Here is a 23,511-nt window from a genome sequence, read left to right on the forward strand (position 1 = left end):
ACAAAAGAGGGACCCTGAGAGGCTGAGGGAAATACTCCTCACGTCAGCACATATTAATTTATCACCCATCAGCTCATTAGGATTTTGCATAGTGGTTGATTTGTGTAGGCGCCAGTTGGTAATGAACTTGAGAAGTGAAAACTCACCCCTAGAAAGAAGCAAGGACTCACCCAGGACAGGTAATTTACTTTCCAGTTAATGGGAGTGGACTCATGTTTTGTTGTTAAAATCACAGATTTGCTGATTGGTGAGATGTCCAGAACTGGAAATTAGGGTGTTTTAATTTTTACTTCTGTAAATACATAGATAAATGGATGTAGATATAGATTTCAGTTTGAAACTTGAATCTCTTAACCACTGTTTACCAACAGTGTACATGGCACGTGGTGTCAGGGAAGAGTGCTATCGTGGAGCACAGGAAATCTGTCATCTTCAAAAGCACTCCACACTGTTCTTTTAGAGCCACGGAAATTGCAGCCATGAATGTCAGTGCTATTTAGGGAGCAACTAGAGCGACAGAGGTACATCTTGGACTTCATAGAGTGGCCTGTAGCCACACGTGCAGCTTGTCTCTGAAGCCAGGGAGGGTGTGATTAAACACAGGGCCCACGCACTGTGAGAAAACTCTCTGGCATCCCAGCTGCCATTCAGAATGTGAAATCCAGGATATGACCTGTCGAGATGAGCCACTTCAGCATATTGTGGCAATGCAGCTGTCGCTGAGACACATAAGTCTCCAGAGGAAAGCATTCAAACTGTTTCCATGGTGGAATGAATACAAATGCACAGCTCCAGTCCCATTTGAATGTGATCTTTTCAACAGGATCGTCTACACTAAATATACAGATGAGTGGATGTGACCCAAGTACCTCTTCTTATCTTTGATTGCTGAGCATTTTCTGGGAGCAAACTAGTTCAATAATTCTCTTCGGCCCTATTTGAGAGGGGCAGGAAATATTTGGAAGCCTTACAGAATTAAGATATTCAGTTGTCTTACTCTTTCCTCAATGAAGACAAAATTGCTGTGGATCCCCGAGGTGTTTCAATGAATTGTTTGAAAAAGAGAGGATTCCATAATCTAGATTTAAAAGAATTATTTCATATTTAGTTCTTTGCTCATCATTTTTATCAATTTATAGCACTAACGCCAAAATTTATAATAGAATTTGAAAACTTCTAACTTGTACCACTAATGTCAAGAGAAGCTCATGAATAAGATTAGTGATTATATGAGCATTTTCCTAATAAAGAATTAACATGCGTGGTCCCTCAGGTGTATCCAAATAGGTGGTAATAAATCAATTTGAGAACAAATTTGTTTTCTTTTAACTTTGTATTAAAAGTTTCTAAACAGTAGGAAACAGGGTCAAGTACCAAATTCACTGTTGAATTTGATAAACTCTTGATGAAAATGATTGAAATGCATCTCATAACAAAAATCCCTCATCTTAGGCAGAGTTTTATCAGGAATTGTGCAGATCTACGTTGTCACCCAACAGGCTTCCTTCTAATAACAAAAAGGAAATGAGAGAAACATTTGATTCAACTAACACTAGTTAAAAAAGTCTTGCTATCCCAAATTAGTTTTGATTTTAGGCAATATTGTCAACTATGTATTCTGATATTTAAATAATTGTAATATACCTATGGGATGTTTGTGTATATATATATTTGCATAGCAAACTAGCAATATATATTTGCATATACATTATATTGTTTATTTACATATGTATTTCTACATATTAATGTATTATATATAATATATATGTAAATATAATGTATGACATAAACTATATATATAGCCGTACTTAATAGTATGCTTATAGAGATTCACTTTATTAGTTAGAATGAAAAATCCTATTTCCTAATCATACATGTAATAATTTGTTTCACTTGTTTATCTCAGAAACTCTTGATTCCAATAATTCATTAATTTCTTTGACAAATATGTTCACGCTTACTATCTGAAATTGTTTAGTAGATAAGTGTTTCTAGTTTGTGTGTATATAAATTCAGAACTTGTCTATCCCAAAATACCTGAAAGCCATCACTGAACTGTGAGGTAACCTTGGAATTTTCACACGTGTCATTTCTTCATTGCACTGTGACAGATTTTTTTTCCCCCAAACACCTATCATATTCCCCAGATGGCTTAGCCATCATCACTGGCAGATTATGAATAATGTTTTAGGTTGAACAGATGTAGGCAATTTGTAATTTTTCCCCTTTCTGAACCAGCTTTGTTTTGATGAATCATCTGGAGATTGAAACTTATGTAGAACTTTGGTTTGAAAAAGAGCACTGTTTTCCCACATTGGAATATGTAGTCAGCTCTTAAAGATGGACAAGATAGGGAGCAGGGAAACTGGCCAGAGTATGTGACAATAAAAACTGAAAGATCATCACTTAGTGTTGCAGTGTAGTTCCAGTTTCCTTAGTCTACAGAACCACATGTAAAAAATAGTTTTAGGTCATTCCAAAGCAACCAAAGTTCCATCACAGTTTGAAAAGAGGGTTTTTAACTAGTGTATGTATCAAGTTGCCTGTGTTCGTCTCTGGTCAGAATACTTTTCAAAGAACTGGAGTTCTGGAAATGCAGCAAGTGCTGATGCAACGTTAAGAGAGAAGGAAATGAACTATTCTGCAAGGATCTGTTTCTCCTGCCAAATTACATTTTATGTAGATTTTACAAATTATATTTTTGACATTAATATACTCAAATTAAATTGAGCCTTACTGGCAATTCAGTTTTAGAGAAAGCTCTCTATAAGCTATAAGTTAGTTAAATGCTCTTTTCTTTAAAAAAAAAAAAAGACAAGAAAGAACTACCTAAGGCAGATAGATCTTAATTCTGTAGCTCTAAAATGCACATTTATCTATACATTGGTGTTCCATTTGTAAATAATATAACTTATTTTCCTCACCACAACCAGTTACCAGTCCTAAAAGACCACTCAATGTCTACAGTTCAGTCACTGCCCTGAACTTTCAGAGTCTGTCCCTGACCTGATAATTCTAGCCATGGAACGAGCATAGTGAGCATTTCAACTTTCTTTAAATTAAGGTCTATGAGAGCAAACTAATTGGCAACTGTTTAGACTAGATAACTCTGACTTCTTGAACACTTAGCAATTTGGAAACTCCATGTGCTAGACAGAATTTAATAACCGAAATGTGAACTCTCAAAGACAGCCATCAATGCACTTGTTCCTCCTGCGTTCATTACTACATTTCAACATCACCAACTTAGAAAGTTTAGTGTTGCTATTATTTTCAGGTAGAATTCATAGACCCTCCTGAAAGCTTTTGTAAACCTTGCCCTCTCTTGAAACCATGAGATCTCATGCCCTTTTTTAATTATATTTGGAATTTCAAAATAAATTCAATACAATGACTTAAACCCAGTCAAAACAACTATAATATTTATTATGCTTCTTCTACTTCCACTCCAGTCCAGAAATTTTCCTGTTTCCCCTTCTTCAGTAAATAAACACTGGTTCTAACAAGCTAGTAAAGCATCTTATTAACCAACTCTCTCACATAGGCTGCCATTTTGAGGAAATCGTTAGGTAGATTTTATTTAATTAAGGAATTCTATAGGCTTGTTTTCATGCTTGTACAAAATGAGGGGCCCTCTGGACAGTTCTTACAGAGTGCCCATGAATTTTAACGATTTGCAGTCTTTTTGGTGTTGAATTTCATTTATCCTCTTTATTTGAAGGGATGAATATTAAGAGAGCAATTGAGACATTTTAGAGGTGTTTTATTAGTTAAGCAAGATCATTAGAAATTCAGTGTGAGATTTCGAAGTATTTTAATCCTAATCACTCTTATTCCAAATTTAAATGTAATTTATTCTCCAGTAGTGTATACACCTTTTCTGAACCTGTGTATTCCCCAGATTCATCTCCTGCTTTCTGCACTCTATGCATGTTTCATCCATTAAGAAAGTTTATAAATGAAGTTTGAGTCAGCACACAAAACAATATTATGTGAATATGCTAACACAAAGAGAAACAGATGGTCAAGAATACTGTACACATGCTTTGTAAACCAACTCCCACAGATTGCCTGTCTTCAGATTTTTTTTCCCCTAAGTAGTATCAATCATCAGACAAGTGATTTGAAAGTCTTTATTATGGAAATATTCCTCTTGAACAACAACAACAAAAAGCCATTTCAATTACATTTTCATTTTAAAGAAAGTTATGTTTCACTCTCTTGATAAGTTTATTGTTATGAAGTCTGAGCTAATTATCTCCATCAACTTGTATTCTTATTCAAAGAGTCTGGAAAAAAAGTTTTGTGATTCTAATTCCTGAATTTCTATTATATCAGTATAGCTAAAAGAAAACAAATCGTATGAAATAAATGGTTGTCTTTAGGCAGTGCCTCTAAATTTATGTGAATTTCATGATTGCTATATTCAGTTGACTTGTATAGTTCACATCTAGATGGAAACCTAATGATCATTTCTCCTTGCCTTTTAAAATTTATCAAGTTTAAAAGAAGTAACTATTGGGTTTTTTGTTTGTTCGTTTGTTTTGTTTTGCTAGATGATTTTTAAGCACTAGTTGTATAATGCAAGCAATAACTCATCAAGTTCTTTAAACAAAAACAAGAACTAAACTAAACTGTACTCAGGATCACTAGTTGAGTCTTGTATAGACATGTATATAAGTAATGTGCCTGACCTTTCCTAATACGATTGCATCAGCATGATATATTAAATGTCGTTTGCATATATTCATAATTCACAGTGAATTGCTATTTGTATCATATCTTTCAATTCCTCCAATATTCCCAGAAGGTAAGTTGTTTTAGTTCACATTTATAGAGTAGGAAACTGAAACAGAGACATGAGAAGGAACAGCGAGTCTCACAAAGTAAATGAAACTCAGAGCTCATTCTCTGATAGCTGACTTCATTCTAAGCCCTAGAATTTTCCATCGTACCAAAGCTGCTCAGTTGAACAACACAATAAAGCCAATTTTATACTGGCTTCTGAATTAATTTTTTCCATTTCTCATTCTGAGGAATATTATAATAGTAAAGAGTTGATTCATATAACTGATGTATAAATGAATGATATAAGTAGATAAGTAGATGATAGATATCTTGATTTTAAAATTGTTCTTTAGTTTCTTTAGGGTTATAATTCCCTATTCTTTAATTTTTGAGAGTTGTAAATGATTTATAATATTAAAAGAAAGTAATGTTTGACTCAGGAATTTATCTGCTTACCAATGTGAGGTATAGACGCTCAATATTGCATTGTTTTATAGAATAACTGTATTGATATATAATTTGCATACCATATGATTCACTTTTAAAGTATACAATTAAATTGTTTTTAATATATCGACAGTGTTGTGCAACTATTATCACAATCACTTTTAGAATATTTTCTTCACCCAGAAAGAAACCCCATACCCATTAGCCGTCACTCCTTATTTTCCCCCGAATCCCCAACTCCAGCTCTTGGCAAGCACTAATCTACTTCTTGTCTCTACGGGTTAGTTTCTTGCAAACATGTCATATAAATGGAATCATGTAGTAACGTGTGGTCTGATACGACTGGCTTCTTTCACTTACCATAATGTTTTCAAGGTTCATCCATACTGTAACATGTATTAGTATGTCATTTTAATTGCCATGTAATATTTCATTATATGAATATACCACATTTTATTTATCCATTCATCAGTTAATGAACATGTGGACTGTTTTCACTTTTTGGTTATTATGAATAATGCTGCTATAAATATCTGTGCGCAAGTTTTTGTGCAAACATATGTTTTCAATTCTCTTGAGTATCGTCAAAGAGAAACAGAGTCAGACACTGGTTAAAAGTGGTAAAGACAGATTTTATTCAGAAACTATTGCAATAGCGCAAAAGAGACTTCAGTATAGAACTGAACTCAATTCCGAACATAGCGAAGAGAAGTGGAGATTTATAGCCAAAGAGGAGAGTGAAGGTTGGAAAATTGACAAGAGAACACATCAGAGGTAGAGACATTCTTGCTAAATAGGATTAACAAGATTCTGTTAAAGATAGGTGAAGAACTTAGACATCAAAGATGGGGATGAGGAATTTGATCAGCTATCAAGGGTGGTCAGATATCAAGGACAGAATGATTCTCACTAAACTAACTTGGCAGAATTCTTGCTAAAACTGGACTCAGCAAGGATGGACATAGAAGGCCAAAGTAGAGGCCCAGTTGAGAAGAGGGCTCAGAGAAGCCTAACTAAAGTTTGCTTGAGGAAAGAATCTTATACCATGAGTGAACTAGCTGCATCATATGCTAACTCTATGTTTAAACTTTTGAGGAAGCTCCCGACTGTTTTCCAAAGGGGCTAACTACACCATTTTACTCTCACAGACAGGCACTGTCAATGTATGAAGTTTGCAATTGCATCACATCCTCACCAGCACTTATTGTCTTTTTTATTATAATCATCTAGATGGTGTGAAAAAGTATCTCATTGTAGTTTTGAGAAATTTCCCTGATCTCTAATAATGTTGACCATCTTTTCATATCTATATTGGCCATTTGTATGTCTTCTTGGGAAAAATGTCTATTCCTTTGTTTATTTTTTAAGTTGATTTTTCTTTTTATTATTGAATTGTAGGATTTATTTGTGCATTTGAGACACAAGTCCCTTATCAGATACATGATTTGCAAATATTTTCTCCCGTGGATTTTTTCACTTTTTTGATCATATCCTTGAAGCGCAAAATTTTTAATTTTGATGAAGTCCAATTTATTTTTTCTGTTGTCGGCTGCACTTTTGGTCTCATATTTAAGAAGGCTTTGCCTGAGGTCAGAGTACTTCACTCTTGTATTTCTTCTAAGAATTTTAGCTCTTAAATTTTGGTCTATGATCCATTTTGAGTTACTTTTTGTGTATAGTGTGATGAAGGAGTCCAACTTCATTCTTTCAACATTGCATTTTAACTGAATATTATGGCGAACATCACCATAGGGACAAGGGTCAGGCAAAGTATACTTTGTTACACAATGGCCTGATTTTGTAGTACTGCTCTCACTTTCATACTTTTTATTGCAAAGAATAGTATATTACATAATGTAATTATCTTTACAGCTGTATTTCTGATTGTTTTATTCCCTCAGGAGAACATGAATATTATTGTTTAAAAAATATCTACTAATAGCCTTTCATTCAGGAACTATTTTATAAATGTGATTTATAAATTAAATGATTATGCCTAAAATTTTGTTGAAGGGATCAGCATTAAATGAGGCTAAAAAGAGAAAAAGGAGAAAAGTTATCATCAATTCCATTAGTTTGGATTTCACCAAATAGAGATTGACATCTAGAGGGGAAAAACCCCAAGTATTTACTGATATTTGACAATGAAAAATATTATATATCACCTCATAGCCCTTCAACATTTCAGGGATAAAAATTTAAAATTATCCCTTAATTAATCTTGCAGAGCAGAATTACAGCAGTGGTATTTCTAATGATAGGTACTTTGGAATATAATTCAGATCCCAAAGCCTGCATCCCTGGGATTGCCTCAGAATATTCCTTCATGGGGCTTTTCCCTCAGCTGGAAACCCCTTTCTCCACTTATGTGCTTATAGAAAGTCCTTTATTGCGTGATAAATTTATGCCAAGGAAAAGGCAATTGTCTAAAATGGGCAGTCCCTTCAGCATCACACCCTTTATGGCAGGAATAAAAATAGAGAATAGTGGTATAAATTTGACTAACTTCCCCAAATGCTATTATTTTGATACTTGTCGGAAAAGCTTCAGAGAATACTTTGAACTTGCTTATGGCTGTCTTGATTCTATTTCTTCACCGGGCTTTGAGAAGGCTCTAATCTTTGGCTGATGTTTAGTTTGCACATTTTGCCAGCAAGGATTTTACCTTATTGAATGGATTATAGATCGCATTTGTTGGTCCTTACTCCACTTGAAATAGATTTTAGCACAACTCCTATCTGAAAGGTTAATGTAACCTGACTTACTGATGTAAATTGGGCATATCCATTTGTAAATAGTCCAAATCAAGCTAAAATGAGATTGTCAGACCATTAGAAGAGTTGTTTACATTTTGTTATCATAGTAAAATGGACTTTTATTGGGAAACTGTCCTGATGTTGGCTGGGGTATGTGGAAGTATAATCTCTAAGTGCCTCCTTGCAATAAATGTTTATGTAAATGAAAAATTTGCATGGATAAAGCACTGCTATCATTTTCATCTTCCAATATCTAATCCATTTTTGCTAAGTTTTAGGATTACCTACCCCCACTTGCTTTCAATTCTTCTTTCTTGTGGGATTCCATGTCCTGCGAAAAACTATTTCACTGCTCTCTTTTAATAGGAAAAAATGTAACGTTTCCATAATTTTTGATTTTCAGAAAGCAATCTGATCATAAGGAGGATCATACACAAGGCACTTAGGCATTAACCTCCTTTGACTCCATGATCAGACTTCAAAAGAGCACCCCCTTCTAGGCTTCCATCTCTGTTTCCAGTATTTCACTTTGGACGTCACCAATTCCTCATTCTGGCAGTTTCCATTTTAAATTTCAGTTTTCTTTCAGAATTCAATTGGGTTAAAAGAGAAGGTCATTAAAACCTGCGGCATTACATCTACTTCATTTTTTGCCATAGCCCCCACACACCAGTTCAAGTTTTTAACCATTATCTTTGAGGAGTTCTAAAAGATATTTTCTTAAATACAGTTAGAATCCATCTATATGGTAATTATTATTTTAATTCTCCTTCACTAAAATCTAACCAACATATGATGTAGTTTTGGAGTGACCCATTTAAATCCCAATCAGGTTTCTGTATATGGTAAACAAAGTCTAACAGGTGTCCTCTGTTTCTTTTAGTTTAATTTTTCTTACTTCTCAGCAAGATTCCATTTTCCCGTGAAATCATTCTCTTTCATTAGCTTTATCTTTGAGGTTATTAAGGGTAATTTTATAATTTTTAGATAATAAAAAATCAATTTATTATGAATTTGTAAGTAGAGAAAATTTTATGTCCTCTAGTGACAAGTATCACAGGAAATTAGAAATGATGTTCAGTTTTTCAGCAAGGATGATTTTCTTGAACAGCTCTATCATGTTACTGCTGCGTGTTATGTCAGACCACTCTGTAAAAGTAGGAGTGGTTAAACACTACGAGCAAGACATAAAGCTCAGACCACTGCTACAGCTGGACGAACTCTCATGTTCCTCGGTCTGAATTCAGATTACTTGTGACCTCTTATTAATGAGAGCTTTAGTTGTAGTAGAAACCACAGTAAGAATCTCTTTTTGTTGGTGAGTAAACTAAGGCCGAATAAGTTTAAACGGCTTGCCCAAGATCGTATAGTTAGCTAAAGGTAAAGCAAGGCCAAGACTCCAGCTGTTCCAAAGCTTTCCCACTATTGAATATTGTCACTCAGAGATTGCCAAGCCATGAGTATGCTCCATTTTATTAACACTACAAATCTCTAAAATGCCAGCAAGAATACATTAAGTAAGCAATCATTAAGCACCGACTGTGTATCCAGCACTGAGCTAAATATCCTAAGAGATAAAAATGGAAGCATCACTCACCTCTTTCTATTTTCGTTATATAAGAATGTTAAATTTCTTTATTAGTATGTAGGGAAGCTCTCTTTTGCAAACATGCAAGTTATACCCTCATCTTTTCTCTTTACAAATGGAGTAAAGTAACTACATGGAAAATTTTCAAAGGCAAAGTTCTTTAATGTTGAATTTTCTTGTGCAAGCCTTACAGCATTAAGGTCAGGAGGAATGTTTTCTATCTTTTTCTACAGCCAGTGATGCACCGGAGCCGGCTTGTGCTGGCTTGCAATAGCTGATTGTGCCATCTCCTCCCAACGCAGTAGTCACTGATGTTAGGTTAGTAGATTGAAATCATCTATAATGGGAACATTTACACTTCAGAAACTGGCAAATAGTACAAGTCAGCAACTCTCTCTCTCATCCAGTCAGAGTTTGCTCTTAAACATTTATTAACACACCAATGTACAACACGTTGGCTGAGCAAATTGGACAAGTGATTTTACTTCTTGAGCTATTAACTACATCCTCTGTGAAGTAGGGACGATTAATATATACTATAGCATATATCACAGGGTTTTCTAAGGATCATGTGAAAGTACTTTGGAACTGTGAGTATGAAATAGAATTACTAATATCACAATAATGAGAGTTATATGTTCACCAATAAAATATGAGACTATAAATCCTATACAGTATAGGTACATCAAGAGTTTCTTAACACTGTATCTACACTCAACCTGACTATGTACCTGGCCAGATAAAAGGAAGAAGGGTGAAATTCAAAGCCTTTTCATTTTTTATTTTTTTTGAGGAAGATTAGCCCTGAGCTAACATCTGCTGCCAACCCTCCTCTTTTTGCTGAGGAAGACTGGTCCTGAGCTAACATCCATGCCCATCTTCCTCTACTTTATATGTGGGATGCCTGCCACAGCATGGTGTGCCAAGCAGTGCCATGTCCACACCCGGAATCTGAACTGGCGAACCCCGGCCGCTGAAGTGGAACGAGCGCACTTAACCACTGCGCCACCGGGCTGGCCCTCAAAGTTAATGTCAAAGCCTGATTCCTATAGTAGACATCAAATAACATAAATAGGTACCAAGTAGAATCTGGAGATAATTGGGCCTAAAGTAATATTCCCACCAATTTCGCCATTCCATGAGTCCTCTATCCCTCTGATGAATTGGGCTTACGAGGGTTGATAGCATTTTCTGTACATATGCTACAAAAGGTGTCTGCAGAAAGGATTTTCTGTTTTCTTTTCATCACCTGCTTACTACAAAGCTCTGTATACAAAGGACACAGAAAAAAAATATTCACCAATTGACCTCTTGAAGTTACAAATTCCTGTTTTCATTTTAATAACACTTAAAATACTTTAAGAAGGCTTATTGAAAATCTGCATGGAAATTCCCACTCTTTGATACAGCATCACTGCCTTTGGCATTTGCAATGTGGTTAAGTAAGTTATGTATTGAAACAATAAAATCGTATTCTGACTTCAAACACTTTGGAGAGTGTTTATGGGAAAAGTGGGTCCTATATACTGGTCACCTTTTATTTACCTTTGAAAAAGCCAAAAAAGCCAAAAAAGCTCCATATGTAAAACATGGTTGACGTTGAACTGTTAATCGCCAAATACATACAGATCTTTATTTTTCCCCATTATGAACTCTGTGTTGAGAATGGTCCCAAGGGCTTGCTATTCCAAGCTGGGTGCTCTCAAGAAGCTAAAGAATCCAATTCCATTTTAGTTAGAATTGAAAGCATCATAGCCAGATCTATGGGGCTTTAAATCCTGGTCCTGTCACCTGCAATCTGCATGACCTTAAACTGGTTATTCAACCTCCCCAAGCCTCGGTGTCCTCCGCTGTGAAATAATATCTATTGATAGGTTTGTGGTGAGCATTAAATGAACAAAAAGAGCTCTTAACACCGTCCCTGGCCCATTATAAATATTCAATAAATTGGTACTATCATTGCTACCTTTTAATAAATTGCTTATTTTTTACTCCTGAGTTTACTCCTAGCTTGTTAAATCACATTAAATATGCTTGTCTGTCCCTTTGTTGCCTCACATGAGAAGGAGATTCAACATCTGTCACTTTTTGTTTCTCATGGTGGACTGAATTATTCTCAGTGACTGCTCTGCTAGAAATTCCATTTTTTTTAAAGAAGTCGTCACCAACCCTACTTTTGTGGCAAGACAAACCATGTCATAATCTTAAAAGGTATCATGAACTTCACCAAAACAGTTTTAAAAACAAAATTAAGTTTTATGCACTTTAAAAAATGAATTCATGTTGTGTAGCATGCTGCAGACTGGGAACACTATAAAGGACTATTTGAACAGTTGAAAACAGCAGATATTCCATTTCAATATGCCCAGGGATGAGTGCTTCAAGTTTTATATTTTATAGCCTATGCACATAGACTCCTCCTAAGAATGAGCCAACATATTGACAAATATGGAGGACAGAACCTCTGAAAATTTGTGTATAATACTCAGATATTATAAAAGAATTAGTTTTGGCGGAGTGGAGTGTAGAATCGGGAAGATGCAGACATCTTCTGCAAAGATGAATTATACAAAGCTAATTCTTCCATAACATCTCAGACTTCTGTAGATGTTTTAGAACCAGAAGCTGTATTATTTACCCTTAACTGAATTTTCCCGTGCAACCAAGCACAAAGCTCAGTCGTGGGATGATAAAAATGAGGGGAGAAATAGAGACGAATCCTCTGAACTAAGAGTGCACAGGGACCTTGTACTATGTACTTTATCTCACGTTCCAGACAAAAGAATTCCTGGACTCTGCATGTAACATAATATTAAGTTAAAATTGTTGGCATAGTGGGATTCCATACTCTATATTCAAGTTCTTCTGGAAATTTTCATGTTTGATTTTAGGAAGAATAATGTTATTTTAAAAGGACAAAATATATTACTTCTAAACTTTTAAACTTTTTTTAAATATAATTACAAATTAATATTCCTTGTTTGCCAATATGTTGAGTGTGAACTGTCGTAAGTATACTAAATGCTGTTAAATATAACACTTTTGCTTTTATTTTTGAAACATTGGTTGCTTGAAATAATCATATACTTTGGCTCATCAGGTAGATTTTATCTAATTTTATTATGAGATAAAAATCTAACATATTGCTAGTTTTAAAATTAACAGGCATTTATTAAGTCCATCCTTTGCTTTGCAATATATTGAAACCTGAAAGAAGGTAAGGGAAACAGGATGATGAGGAGGAATTAGACCAGGACCAAGAGTGTTTCACACAGTTTCAGGGAATGTGGAGTTTCATGAAGGGAGAAGATTTGAAATGGCAATAGAATCTTATAGATAGAGGAAACCTCAAAGCCATACAATGAAATGTTTTTATTTCTCAACCAAAGAAACATGCCCATTGAGGTTAAATGACATGACCACAATTGTCCAACCAATATGTAGTAACAGAAGGCACCAAGAGAGAAGTGGGATGTGTGAGTGGGATGGACCTTGAGGACATTATGCTAAGGGAAATAAGTCAGATGGAGAAAGCCAAATACCGCATGACTTCACTCATATGTGGAAGATTAAAAACAACAATAATAACAACAAAGAAACACATAGACAGAGAGAATAGATTGGTGGTTATGGGAGAGGAAGAGGGGACGGAAGAGGGGAAGGACGAAGGGGGTAAAAGGGCAGGTGCGTACCGTGACGGACAGCAATTAGACTTTGGGTGTCACCACAGAAATAGAAATAAAAGATGTACACCTGAAAAAAAAAAAGAATGAGTTGTGGGATATGTTGAAATTCAACTAATACTACTTACCATGTGTCAAACTTTATACTATGTTCTTCCACATTTACTGTCTCTTTTGCATTATCATAACAACCTTGTATGCTAAATATTATTAACCGAGATCCAAGGAAGTGACGTAGCTTTCCCAAGGACTCAGAAGCATTATAGTGCAGATTCACACCCATGTCTTGTGACCATAAATATGGGCTTCTACACACACCGATTTGGTGGGTAAAGGCATTCCAAGTGTCGTTTGTTTGAAGTAAGAAATGGGACTGATATGTTGGAGAAGAGTGGATAAGACTCCTGGCTTAGCAAGAATAGAGCTTCAATGCTGGCAAGTAGTGAGGCTTAGGGAGGCTGTTGTATATATAGAAAGTTAGAAATGTTCAATTTACACATAAAATCCGGGGTGAGTTTGTTTCATACAAGACAGAGTATTACAACATTAAAGCAGAAAGGAAGGGAGGGAATTAATAGAATCTGAAATAAAGCTTAGCCTAACTGATGAAAAAAGAGTCTATATATGTCTATGAATGATTGTTACATATAGTCAGATCCAAAACAGCCAGGAAAATAAAAGAAAGCAGCACATTATAACAATAATTATCTATGTGGTTGGATTGTAGGTAATATTTTTCTTCTTCATTCATTTCTTTTTTCTTCAAATTTTCTATAGGGAGACCACATTGATTTTATAATTAAAATAACCAATTTCTATAAAAAGAAATACATCTGTGGAAACTAGATTATTTGCTGATTGAAAACATTCCTAAATTTTACTACAGTAGATATGAATTTGAGATAAAAATTAGAACGGCTTGTACTGAGTTAGTGTATGAATAGTTCGTTATTTTATCAATGAATTATTTTCAATTCAATTTTTTCCTAATTAGGATTAAACACAAGTTAATATTCTATATATTTTTGATAAACGCCTCACAAGAAATTTGTAGTTTTTAAATGTCAGCTTGTATTTAAGTGGATACTTTCAGATATGGATTTTAAAATTATACTCTGGCCTTGTAAAGGTGACAGATATTATCTAACTGATTATGCCAGTAGGATTTAAAAATAAAATCCATTTTTGTCCTTCTGTCCATTTTGTCCTTTTCACATGTGTTCCTGAGCAGATACTGAATCTCAGTAATTTAGGTTGCCCTACACAATTTCGAGCACACTAGATTTATAATAAGCACATATTAAACTCTTGCTGATTGCATTTGCATCAGCTCCAGTGTTTTTTAATTTCACAGAATGTTTTCAGTTGTAACCTTAGTTCTTGACCTGCTCTAAGGTTTTGTTTCAATTTGTCTGTTACATATCAATGCCATTTGTTAGGGTCTATTTTCCTGTAACGTTTTTTAGAAATCAATAAGATAAATGGCGTTTATTTTGTGCTTTTTCTTCAAAATTGTCCTGACAAATGGGTAGTTTATTTTTCTTGGAAATCGTTTGAATTGTTACAAGCCAGATATCACAAAGCTTAATTTATTCTTCTGTTAACATTTCTAAAGCAAAGTTTATTACTACTGGTATTTTAGCCGTAGATTAAAAGAATACAAGTTCCTAAAACCTCTCTACCAATTATTTTCAAATAGAATGCTCTGTGATCAGAGTTTAGTTTTCAAAACACTATTTCTACTAATATTAATTAATTTATATCCTCCCTATTAAAAAATTCACAAATTTATCTCCTCCATAAAATCATCCCTGAAGTCACATGACAGAGTCGGGAATTGTCCCAATAATTATATTCTTCTATCATTTTCTTCTGGATGTGCTGATGTCTCTATCAGGCTCATTCGCTTGCTCCCTTGTAGATGTCAGGTACTTGAGGATAAGAAGATGACCTCACTGATTTTCTGTTTGTGATATCTCATATGGTGCCCGGATGAAAAAATGAGTGATTGTACATCTCCCATACTATTTTGAAACATTCAGCTCAATAATTTCGCCTTTAGCTTTTCTTTCTAATACTACACTTGCCTATTTGTGTTATATATGGAAGTTCCTTTGATATTTTGTCTATAAATGACCATAATTCAGTGGATTTCCAGAAAATATGTCCAGAATTAGGAAATGGAAAGCGTTTATTGATAATGTGATCTTCAAGTCACATGTAATGTGAACTTGGAGCCCCATACAAATAATATAGCATTATATTATTTTATGCTAGCTATTTTTTTTCTCACTTTAGGAATAAGATAATTCAGAATCACCTTCATACTGCCAAACTATTCCCAATCGTTGACATTCCCTGATGGAAGTAATCATTTTTTTGACTGAGTTTGAACTTGCCTCACCCACTTTAAAAAATGCACAAATAAATGCGTTTTTTTAAACTAACCAACTTCATCAACTGACATGTAACCACACACAAATCACAATCACAAAACCTTCATTTTCTATAATAGTCATTTCATGTTTAGAACACCTGCTTTCTCAAAGCTGAGAGCTCCACGCTGTATTCCAGTCTCTTCTACGCCTTCAAACTAGTTTAACTCTGCTCCTTACGCGGAATCAATGTCTGTGGTTTCTTCATGATGTTAACAATATGTGTGCTACGGTCTTTACTCATTCGGCTACCTTCGGGTTGACAGAAAATTCTCAGATGTTCTTCTCTGAAAATTCCTTGCAAATCTTCTTTACTGAGAATAGGCCTTCTCAAAACATTTGTGATAACAAAAGGTCCATGATGCATTTCACATTGTTCAAGACATTCAGCACGTGGCCTTTGCCCAATGAGAAAAACAGAAAGTTTGAAAGGTCAATCTTGGTTCAAAGAAGGGAGAAAAAAGAAGAAAAAAAGAGGAATGATAATGGCTGAGTATATTTTCCCTGTTTTGCGTATTTGTAGTGAGGTTTGAAAATTCAATATTTCTTTAACCAAATGAAATAAAATAAAATTTTGATTTTTCGTATTCAATAGTCTGGATGTATTTGATCTCTCTTGGAAAGCTTTATAAACCATTTTTTAAAGATAAAAAAATAATATTATATAAAATCTAAGGCAAGTGTTTAAATACAGCAATGCCCATAATTTAATAGTCTTCCCCTTACATTTGGATAGCAGGGTATATATTTTCCTAATATGAGATAATAATAAAAACAAAATTAAAAAACAAGCAATTTATTAACTTTATTCTATTTATAATTATACAACTTTGAAAGTAAAAGAAAATCCACACCCTTCCTCTTTTAGCTGTTTCCATATAAGAAAATGAATATGCCAAGAAGTATCGGAAAGCCCCATAGTGATTAAAACCTGTGACTTTGCATGATATTCAGGTGAACAGAGTTTGGCAACAATGATGCATCTGAACATTTTGGAGTGTTTTATTGCCTTTGAAAGTGAATAATATAAAATATTTATCAGCATTGGAATATATTGTACCCATTAAAATGTTAAGCTGCGTAAGTGGTGAACTGTTAACGAATATATGTTATTTGTTTAATGTGGTTCTTCTGTGGGTTGAGGCAATATTTTCAATTAGCTTTAGGAAAATGTGGCTTGGACAATTGAAGTTGAATGAGTCAGTTATTATAATGCAGGCAAAACATTAATTTGTTTAGATTTTTACTTGAAACATTAGAGATTTTGAAAACCTATAGGCATAGTTTCAAATTCTCTTTTTCTCGGAGAAACATTTACTCACTGCCCAATTACTGTGACTTTTCTGGTCACATTTAACCTTTCTGAGAAGATTCTACTCTCTATTTTATATAAATGTTTATTGCTAAATCATTTTGAATACGAGATTCCACAGTAATATTTATCTACATTTCAGGTCCGTTGGCTATTTATATGACCTCTAAAATAAGCAAGAAAATAAAAGATAAAAAAATAAAATAAATGCATTAAATTTCTAAATTCTTAAGAAGTATATTATTCCTTCAGCATTTTTTTGATTATTATTCATAAAGATACTTTTCAAATTTCATCTACTTTAATTCTATATAGTATATTTGCTATGGGTTATCTTGTATATTTCTCTAAACTCTTCTGTGTGTGTGTTTTTTCTTCTAGGTACTGGCTGACAAACAAAGTTCCCATCAAAAGACCCAGCACAGGTCTCCTCATGTATACACTCGCCACAAGATTCTGTGACGAAATTCACCTTTATGGATTCTGGCCATTCCCTAAGGATTTGAATGGAAAAGCCGTCAAATATCATTACTATGATGACTTAAAATATAGGTACTTTTCCAATGCAAGTCCTCACAGAATGCCACTAGAATTCAAAACATTAAATGTGCTACATAATAGAGGAGCTCTGAAACTGACAACAGGAAAGTGTGTAAAGCAATAAAGCACATTGGAAACCATACAAACAAACTAAATATGCACTTCTTTTCTGAAGATGCTTCCTAAGATTTGAAAATAGGATCCAAAACAAGACTCGGTTTCAACATCCACGAATTATCTGAAAGGTGATAAAGGACGTTCATGACAAATCCACTACCAGCTGATGAAATACCTGCAAAGTGCTCTAAAAATCAAATATTTTGACTTCAAGGGTCCTAGTAAGTGCCACTTCCACTGAGAACACAGTTTGAATGTATAATCAGTAGTGTTTACAAGATCCAACAATGCACTCGCCATTAGTTAACGAAGCAAATGTGTTCATCACTGTTGGGCTGCCACTGCAACGCCAAGCACATTAGAAGAGGAACCCAGGAACACAACTCAGCCCTTGGGGAAATCAAACCATCCTTGTCCACAGAAATCAAGATGGAAATAAGTTTGAGCAGTGAAATTCATAAGATTGAATAACTCAAGTAAATGCCTTCAGTCAGGACTCTTGAGTCTGATCATGAATTTTATGTTTTGCTTTCTATTTTTGTTTGTCTTCTGGAATCTCTTTTGGTTTGGGTATTGGGCTGCTTAGAAATCCTTTCTGAGATAAATATGAATGAGATAACCTTCAAGTAATCATTTTTAAAGTTCTTATATTTTTTAAGGTGCAATCACACACAATGACTTTGTAAAAAAAGTTTTGTTTTGCACGGCTGTAAACCTCCAGATTTTTTTCCAATGGTGTAGAAGGTACCAGCTAAACCATACCATTCAGTAATCTTGAGCCCTTCTAAAGGAAAGATGTTCTATGTCCTCTGAGATGGTAAAGTGCGCGGGAAAATAATGTACTTTTGGTACCAAAGATTATACTACACAACAAACCATTCTCCTTTCATAAAAAAGAATATATTAATATGTTATTATGTTACTAATGTAAAAGCTGTCTCTAGATATTTTAAATTTTCCAAACTCAAACTTTATTTTTATTTGAAGGAAGACTTCCCCAGCTTTTACACTTCATGATAATTTTGTGGAACCATTTTTCCCCTTAGAATAAATGTTTGACTCATAGGGCTGAAATGTGACTGCCAGTTCTTTGATATCCCCCTTTATTCAAATGAAAATATCGGCATGCTCTTTATATTATTGTTGTTGTCTTAGTGCAGAAATAACAAGATGAAGAGAGTATTGTTTCCATAACAGAGATGATCAATTTTAAGAGGTTTAACAATGAAATTGTGTGTCAATACTTTGCACTTCAAATGGATTAAATTGATCAATATTTTTTCTGTGGTTAAATTTATTCACATTATCACGTGAATGTGTTTTCAAAGAAGCACATGGAATTATTAATAAAATGATTTTAAAATTTTAACAAGTGACAGAATTGACTAATAAGCCAGTTTTCTGGTAACTTGTACTACACTGGTAGGTAATTCTGACGGTAAATTGTTTCTTTAGAAAGCAGAAGCACTGTGTTCCCACTTCTACTCTTGGCCTGAAACCAGTTAGGTGACTTCTTGTTTCTTAGGGAAGGCAGTCTGAGGAAAGAAGAAATGGCATGGGGAGTATGTACATTTTGTTTCTTAGGAAAGACTGTCTGAAAAAAGAATAAATAGCATGGAGTATATACATATTATCACGGAAAAGGATATTCACAGTAGTGTAGTTCTCAGTATATTAATAATATTTGGCATTATTTTTAAAAATACAGTAGAACCTTGGGATACAGACGACTATATTTTCTTATAATTCATGTGTCTCTAAGAAAACAAAATAGAATGCATAAAGGAGATGCCTAGCTAAAAATAAATAGAACATGATGAACTTTTATCATTAACCTCTTATCTACTGGAAATTTTCAAAGAATTAGGTACATGTTTTGAATGTAAAGTTGAAAAGTCTGATTTACTTAACAAATCAAAAGTAGGTGATTTATAGAATCTTAAATTCAACTACTTGCATATCAGTTGTTTGAAGAGTCTTTCATTTGAATTCAATAGATATTTTGAAGTCACAAGTAAATTCTTTTAGGTAAAATCCATCTCAGAATTCATTCAAACTATGTCTTAAAAAGCAGCAGCAAAGTACCTTGACATTTTTACTGCATTTTCAACAAATGCATTTAAACAATTTTAAGGCCACAGCAAAAGCATCACTGCCATTCACTGTTCCGTGCGTTGATGTCTATCTCGTAGATGCATTGAGTAGTGCCTTTTTAGCTTCCCATTGCTTTGTTACCCAATGCTTTGTGTTTTCTAAATACGTTGCCCAGTTCTGAAAATGTTCAGCATATAAAAAGGGCTTCAGTATCGACTGAGACTACTTTTGTTCATCTCAGGGAACTTTCAATACTCAAGACTGAATTCAATTAAAGGCATTTAGCGTTCAAAGAAGACACACTGTACAAGACCATTTCATTCCCTGCAGTATACCTTTCCATCCACACTCCCCCTTCACAGTCCACTGTGGTCTTCTGACAAAGCTAGCGCAAGGAGGTCAGCGAAGGCTAACAGCAAGAATGAGAAAAAGAATTGAGATTTAACCAATACAGGTGCAAAAGAGATCATGATAAAATCAAATTATAAATACATACTTGAAATATCTGGAGTGGTTTCTTTTGAGACTATCATATGTTCAGAGCTTTAATTTTTTATTTCTTTTTCACCATTTAACCCTGTACCTGGCAATGCTCAGGCAGCTGGTTGTGAAATATTCCTGTCCTTTAGAGAACATGTTTGCTACTGTGCTGTTGACATGAATAGGCCATGGAAACATTTTCATCATTATTACCCAGCCTGTTCCATGCTTAATATTAAGTTGCCGGAATAAAAAAATGAATCAGTAACAGATTTTTCTGGGCAAATCTAATGATTCAGCCCACAGGACTGATGAAATTACTGTGGAAGTTTTTCTATCTGAAAGAAAGTGCTGGGCATTCAAATGTATTTATGCATTGTATATCATATGAAATGTATATCAATTGCTAATGGGAATTTCTACATATATGCTTACAGAAGCAATTTATTTAAATAATGCTATCGGTAGTGTACATACCAACTAGTTATTAAGCTACTACACAGGAAAAGGGTGAACAAAGTAATTTATTTCTAATTGAGCCAGTTAGTCATAATGCACACAATGTGGTATTTGGTTCATAAAGGAGTTGTTTTCATGTGGTTGTTGTTGGGAGTATCTATAATTGTGGAAGGGTGTAGGAGGAGTGATGTACAGTTAGCTGTTTCCTCTACAAGTTTGAAAGTTTCCCCATGAGACATTATCAATATACCAATGTTTAAAAATTGAGTGAAAGAGGGTTATTGTTCATATTTGATGAAAGGAAATCCAAATAAAGCCCACCTAGAAATAGATATTTTATTATATATGTGCTATAGATATACCTATATAGTACAAATAGACGTGTGTGATGCATATATATAATGTTATATATGTGTATCTGTGTGTATACACACTGAGTCTGTAATATACACACGCTAGATTTGTGTGACGCCAACATCTTCAGGGGCTGCTGTCTGAAGCGCTCTGGAGAGAAGACCACTTTAGAATAAAGAAGTTCTTTTGAGACTTCAGTTACTAACCTGCTTTAAGAGAGATCTGCTTTATAACTGAATTGTATGTTGTTCATACCTAGAGTTACAATAAGGGTCTAGTTTGTCCAAATCTTAAAAAAGAAAAAGAAAATTTTTTAAAAAAAGTCTTCAAGCTGGCAATGTATTTGAATTAGTTTTCAGATTGTGGCTCCAGGCCCTGTGTTTCCCATTGAAGTAGCACCTTTTAATAAATACTGTTTCTTTGTGTAGGCAAAAGCACAAGTGTTTCAAATGTATATAGCAGGAAAAAAAAGTTTACAGAGCTAGCGCTGCTGCACAGAATAATTGCTACTGAGTATTTCTTATATCATTTGTGGAATTGAAAAATGAGGTTTATTCTGTCAAGTTCATGCTGTCCAATACTGTTCCCCTATTGTTCATGTATAGGAATTGGGTGTTGCTGTTTTCTCATTTGTAAAATAAATTAAATCTCTTTTTTTTTTCAATTTTTCTCTTCTCTCTTATATTCAAACCCTCGGTTCCAATTTATATATCAATATAAGGTGATTGTTTTTAACAAGCTTTAGCTAGTGCTTTTGTCATCCCTGCCTCTCAGCCCTTGTCATTGGCGATTTGGCAAACCATTTATTTTAAAGTGTATGCATGGGAATCTGAGCATTGTCAAAAGCCCCGTGAACATTGGGAAATCCTTAACAATTTTTGTGTGGTGCATTCTGTTTGTGGTTGAGAGGACGGAGTGTTACACAAGTTACAGTCATTTATATCCAATTTATATTCCTACTGACTGCTGTCACTGGGTCACTCTAGCATCATGTCTGGAGAGGCCCATCGCTCCTTACACACTGCACATTTTTATGGCTGCCCTTTGACTTGTGATTTCAACTGCTATTACATTCACTTGCTACTACTGTTCACAGTTCATCTTCTAGGAGATGATTCTGAAAAACTGCGTGTTTAAATCTTCTTTCATGGCTTTCTGTAAGTGGCTAGTCTATCTTTTCAGACTCTGCACTATTTTCTCCAGAAATTATTAACTCTATTTCCATGAGGTCACTTTTACCATTCTGCGATTTTGAAACATTTGCTAGAGACCAACAGTGAACCCACTAACAAAGGTTAACAAATATAGATCGTATTTATATTTGCATAATTACTTTTTGCTGTCGAAGATCTATATGGTCATTCCCATCTATCCTTGGGATATAATCAGACCTCATATGAGCCTATGAGATGGTACTCAAAATATTCTGGCTTTACAGATGAGATTAAATGAGAGGTTATGTAACTTGCTAAATGTCACGTGGCTCAGAAATGAGAACACCAGGATTTGAACCCTACTGGTCTGTCTGACTTCAACGTCCACTGTCTTAACCATCACATTTTGATGTCGCCTCTTTAATTCGCAAGAAGTTCCCTGGGAAAGTTAACTTTGCAAATAAATTACTTTTAATGAGCACAGATCAAAAATATAGGTAAGTATATAGGAGGGATATATAATTTAGACTTTGAAACAGTCTAATAACCCCTGCCCCCAATTAGAACAATCATCTCTAATGACGAGATCTGCTCCTTCCAGGGCTGTGGCAGTCCCCCTGGCTGGTGCTGCATAAACACTGCCAATTCTTGCTCCAGATTCTTCAGATATTTTTTTCATGCAAGCTGGATTACTCTTATGTTAGAATCTGACTTGATGTAATACAAAATGTATTACATTACAGCTATTTTAAAGTCTAATTATAAGGTTCCTATACAAACATTTTGATTGAATTTGGATGTTTCATTCATCTCCATTAGTAACTATTTACAGAAATATCTTAAGGTTGAACTTCTGCAGAGGGCTAAGTTTATCCATTTTATATTGATTTTTTTTAAATTGGTTTCCCTTTTTTCCTGGGAATGAGAGTAACCCAATCTCTAAATTAAGGGGGCAGCTTAACGTTTTCCACTTTATACTAGCTTCATCGTGCACAAGCCCATGAAAGCAAAAGCATAATCTCAGATATAAGAATAAAATTATGATTTGATCCATTCTTGAAAGATAGATTTCAGTCTTTTGATTGCTCAATTTCTGGAATCTCGATAGATAAATTATTGGGAAGAATTGAATGCCAATATAAATCTCTCTTTTTTAAATTTTCTTGCCTCCAGATTGCTGATTTCTGACTCGGTTACCAAAGTAGAATTTCCCAAGTAAACATCAGAGAATACTAGTCCAGGACATGCTCCACAAAAGTGTGCTCCGTGAGTGACAATTCCATGTACCTTTCCCTTAGAGATTC

General features: G+C 34.4%; 1 protein-coding gene across 1 annotated transcript in view; it reads left to right on the plus strand.

The window, feature by feature from the left end:
- The window catches only part of ST8SIA4 (ST8 alpha-N-acetyl-neuraminide alpha-2,8-sialyltransferase 4), a 93,214-nt gene extending 71,546 nt beyond the window's left edge, over window positions 1-21,668 (plus strand). Inside the window, exon 5 of the mRNA XM_046665275.1 lies at window positions 17,391-21,668. Coding sequence (XP_046521231.1) covers window positions 17,391-17,673 — 283 coding nt within the window. The 3' untranslated portion in view covers window positions 17,674-21,668. The remainder of the gene's footprint in view (window positions 1-17,390) is intronic.
- The last annotated feature ends 1,843 nt before the right edge of the window (window positions 21,669-23,511 follow it).

The sequence above is a fragment of the Equus quagga genome, chromosome 7 (assembly GCF_021613505.1).
Source record: "Equus quagga isolate Etosha38 chromosome 7, UCLA_HA_Equagga_1.0, whole genome shotgun sequence".
Taxonomy (NCBI): domain Eukaryota; kingdom Metazoa; phylum Chordata; class Mammalia; order Perissodactyla; family Equidae; genus Equus; species Equus quagga.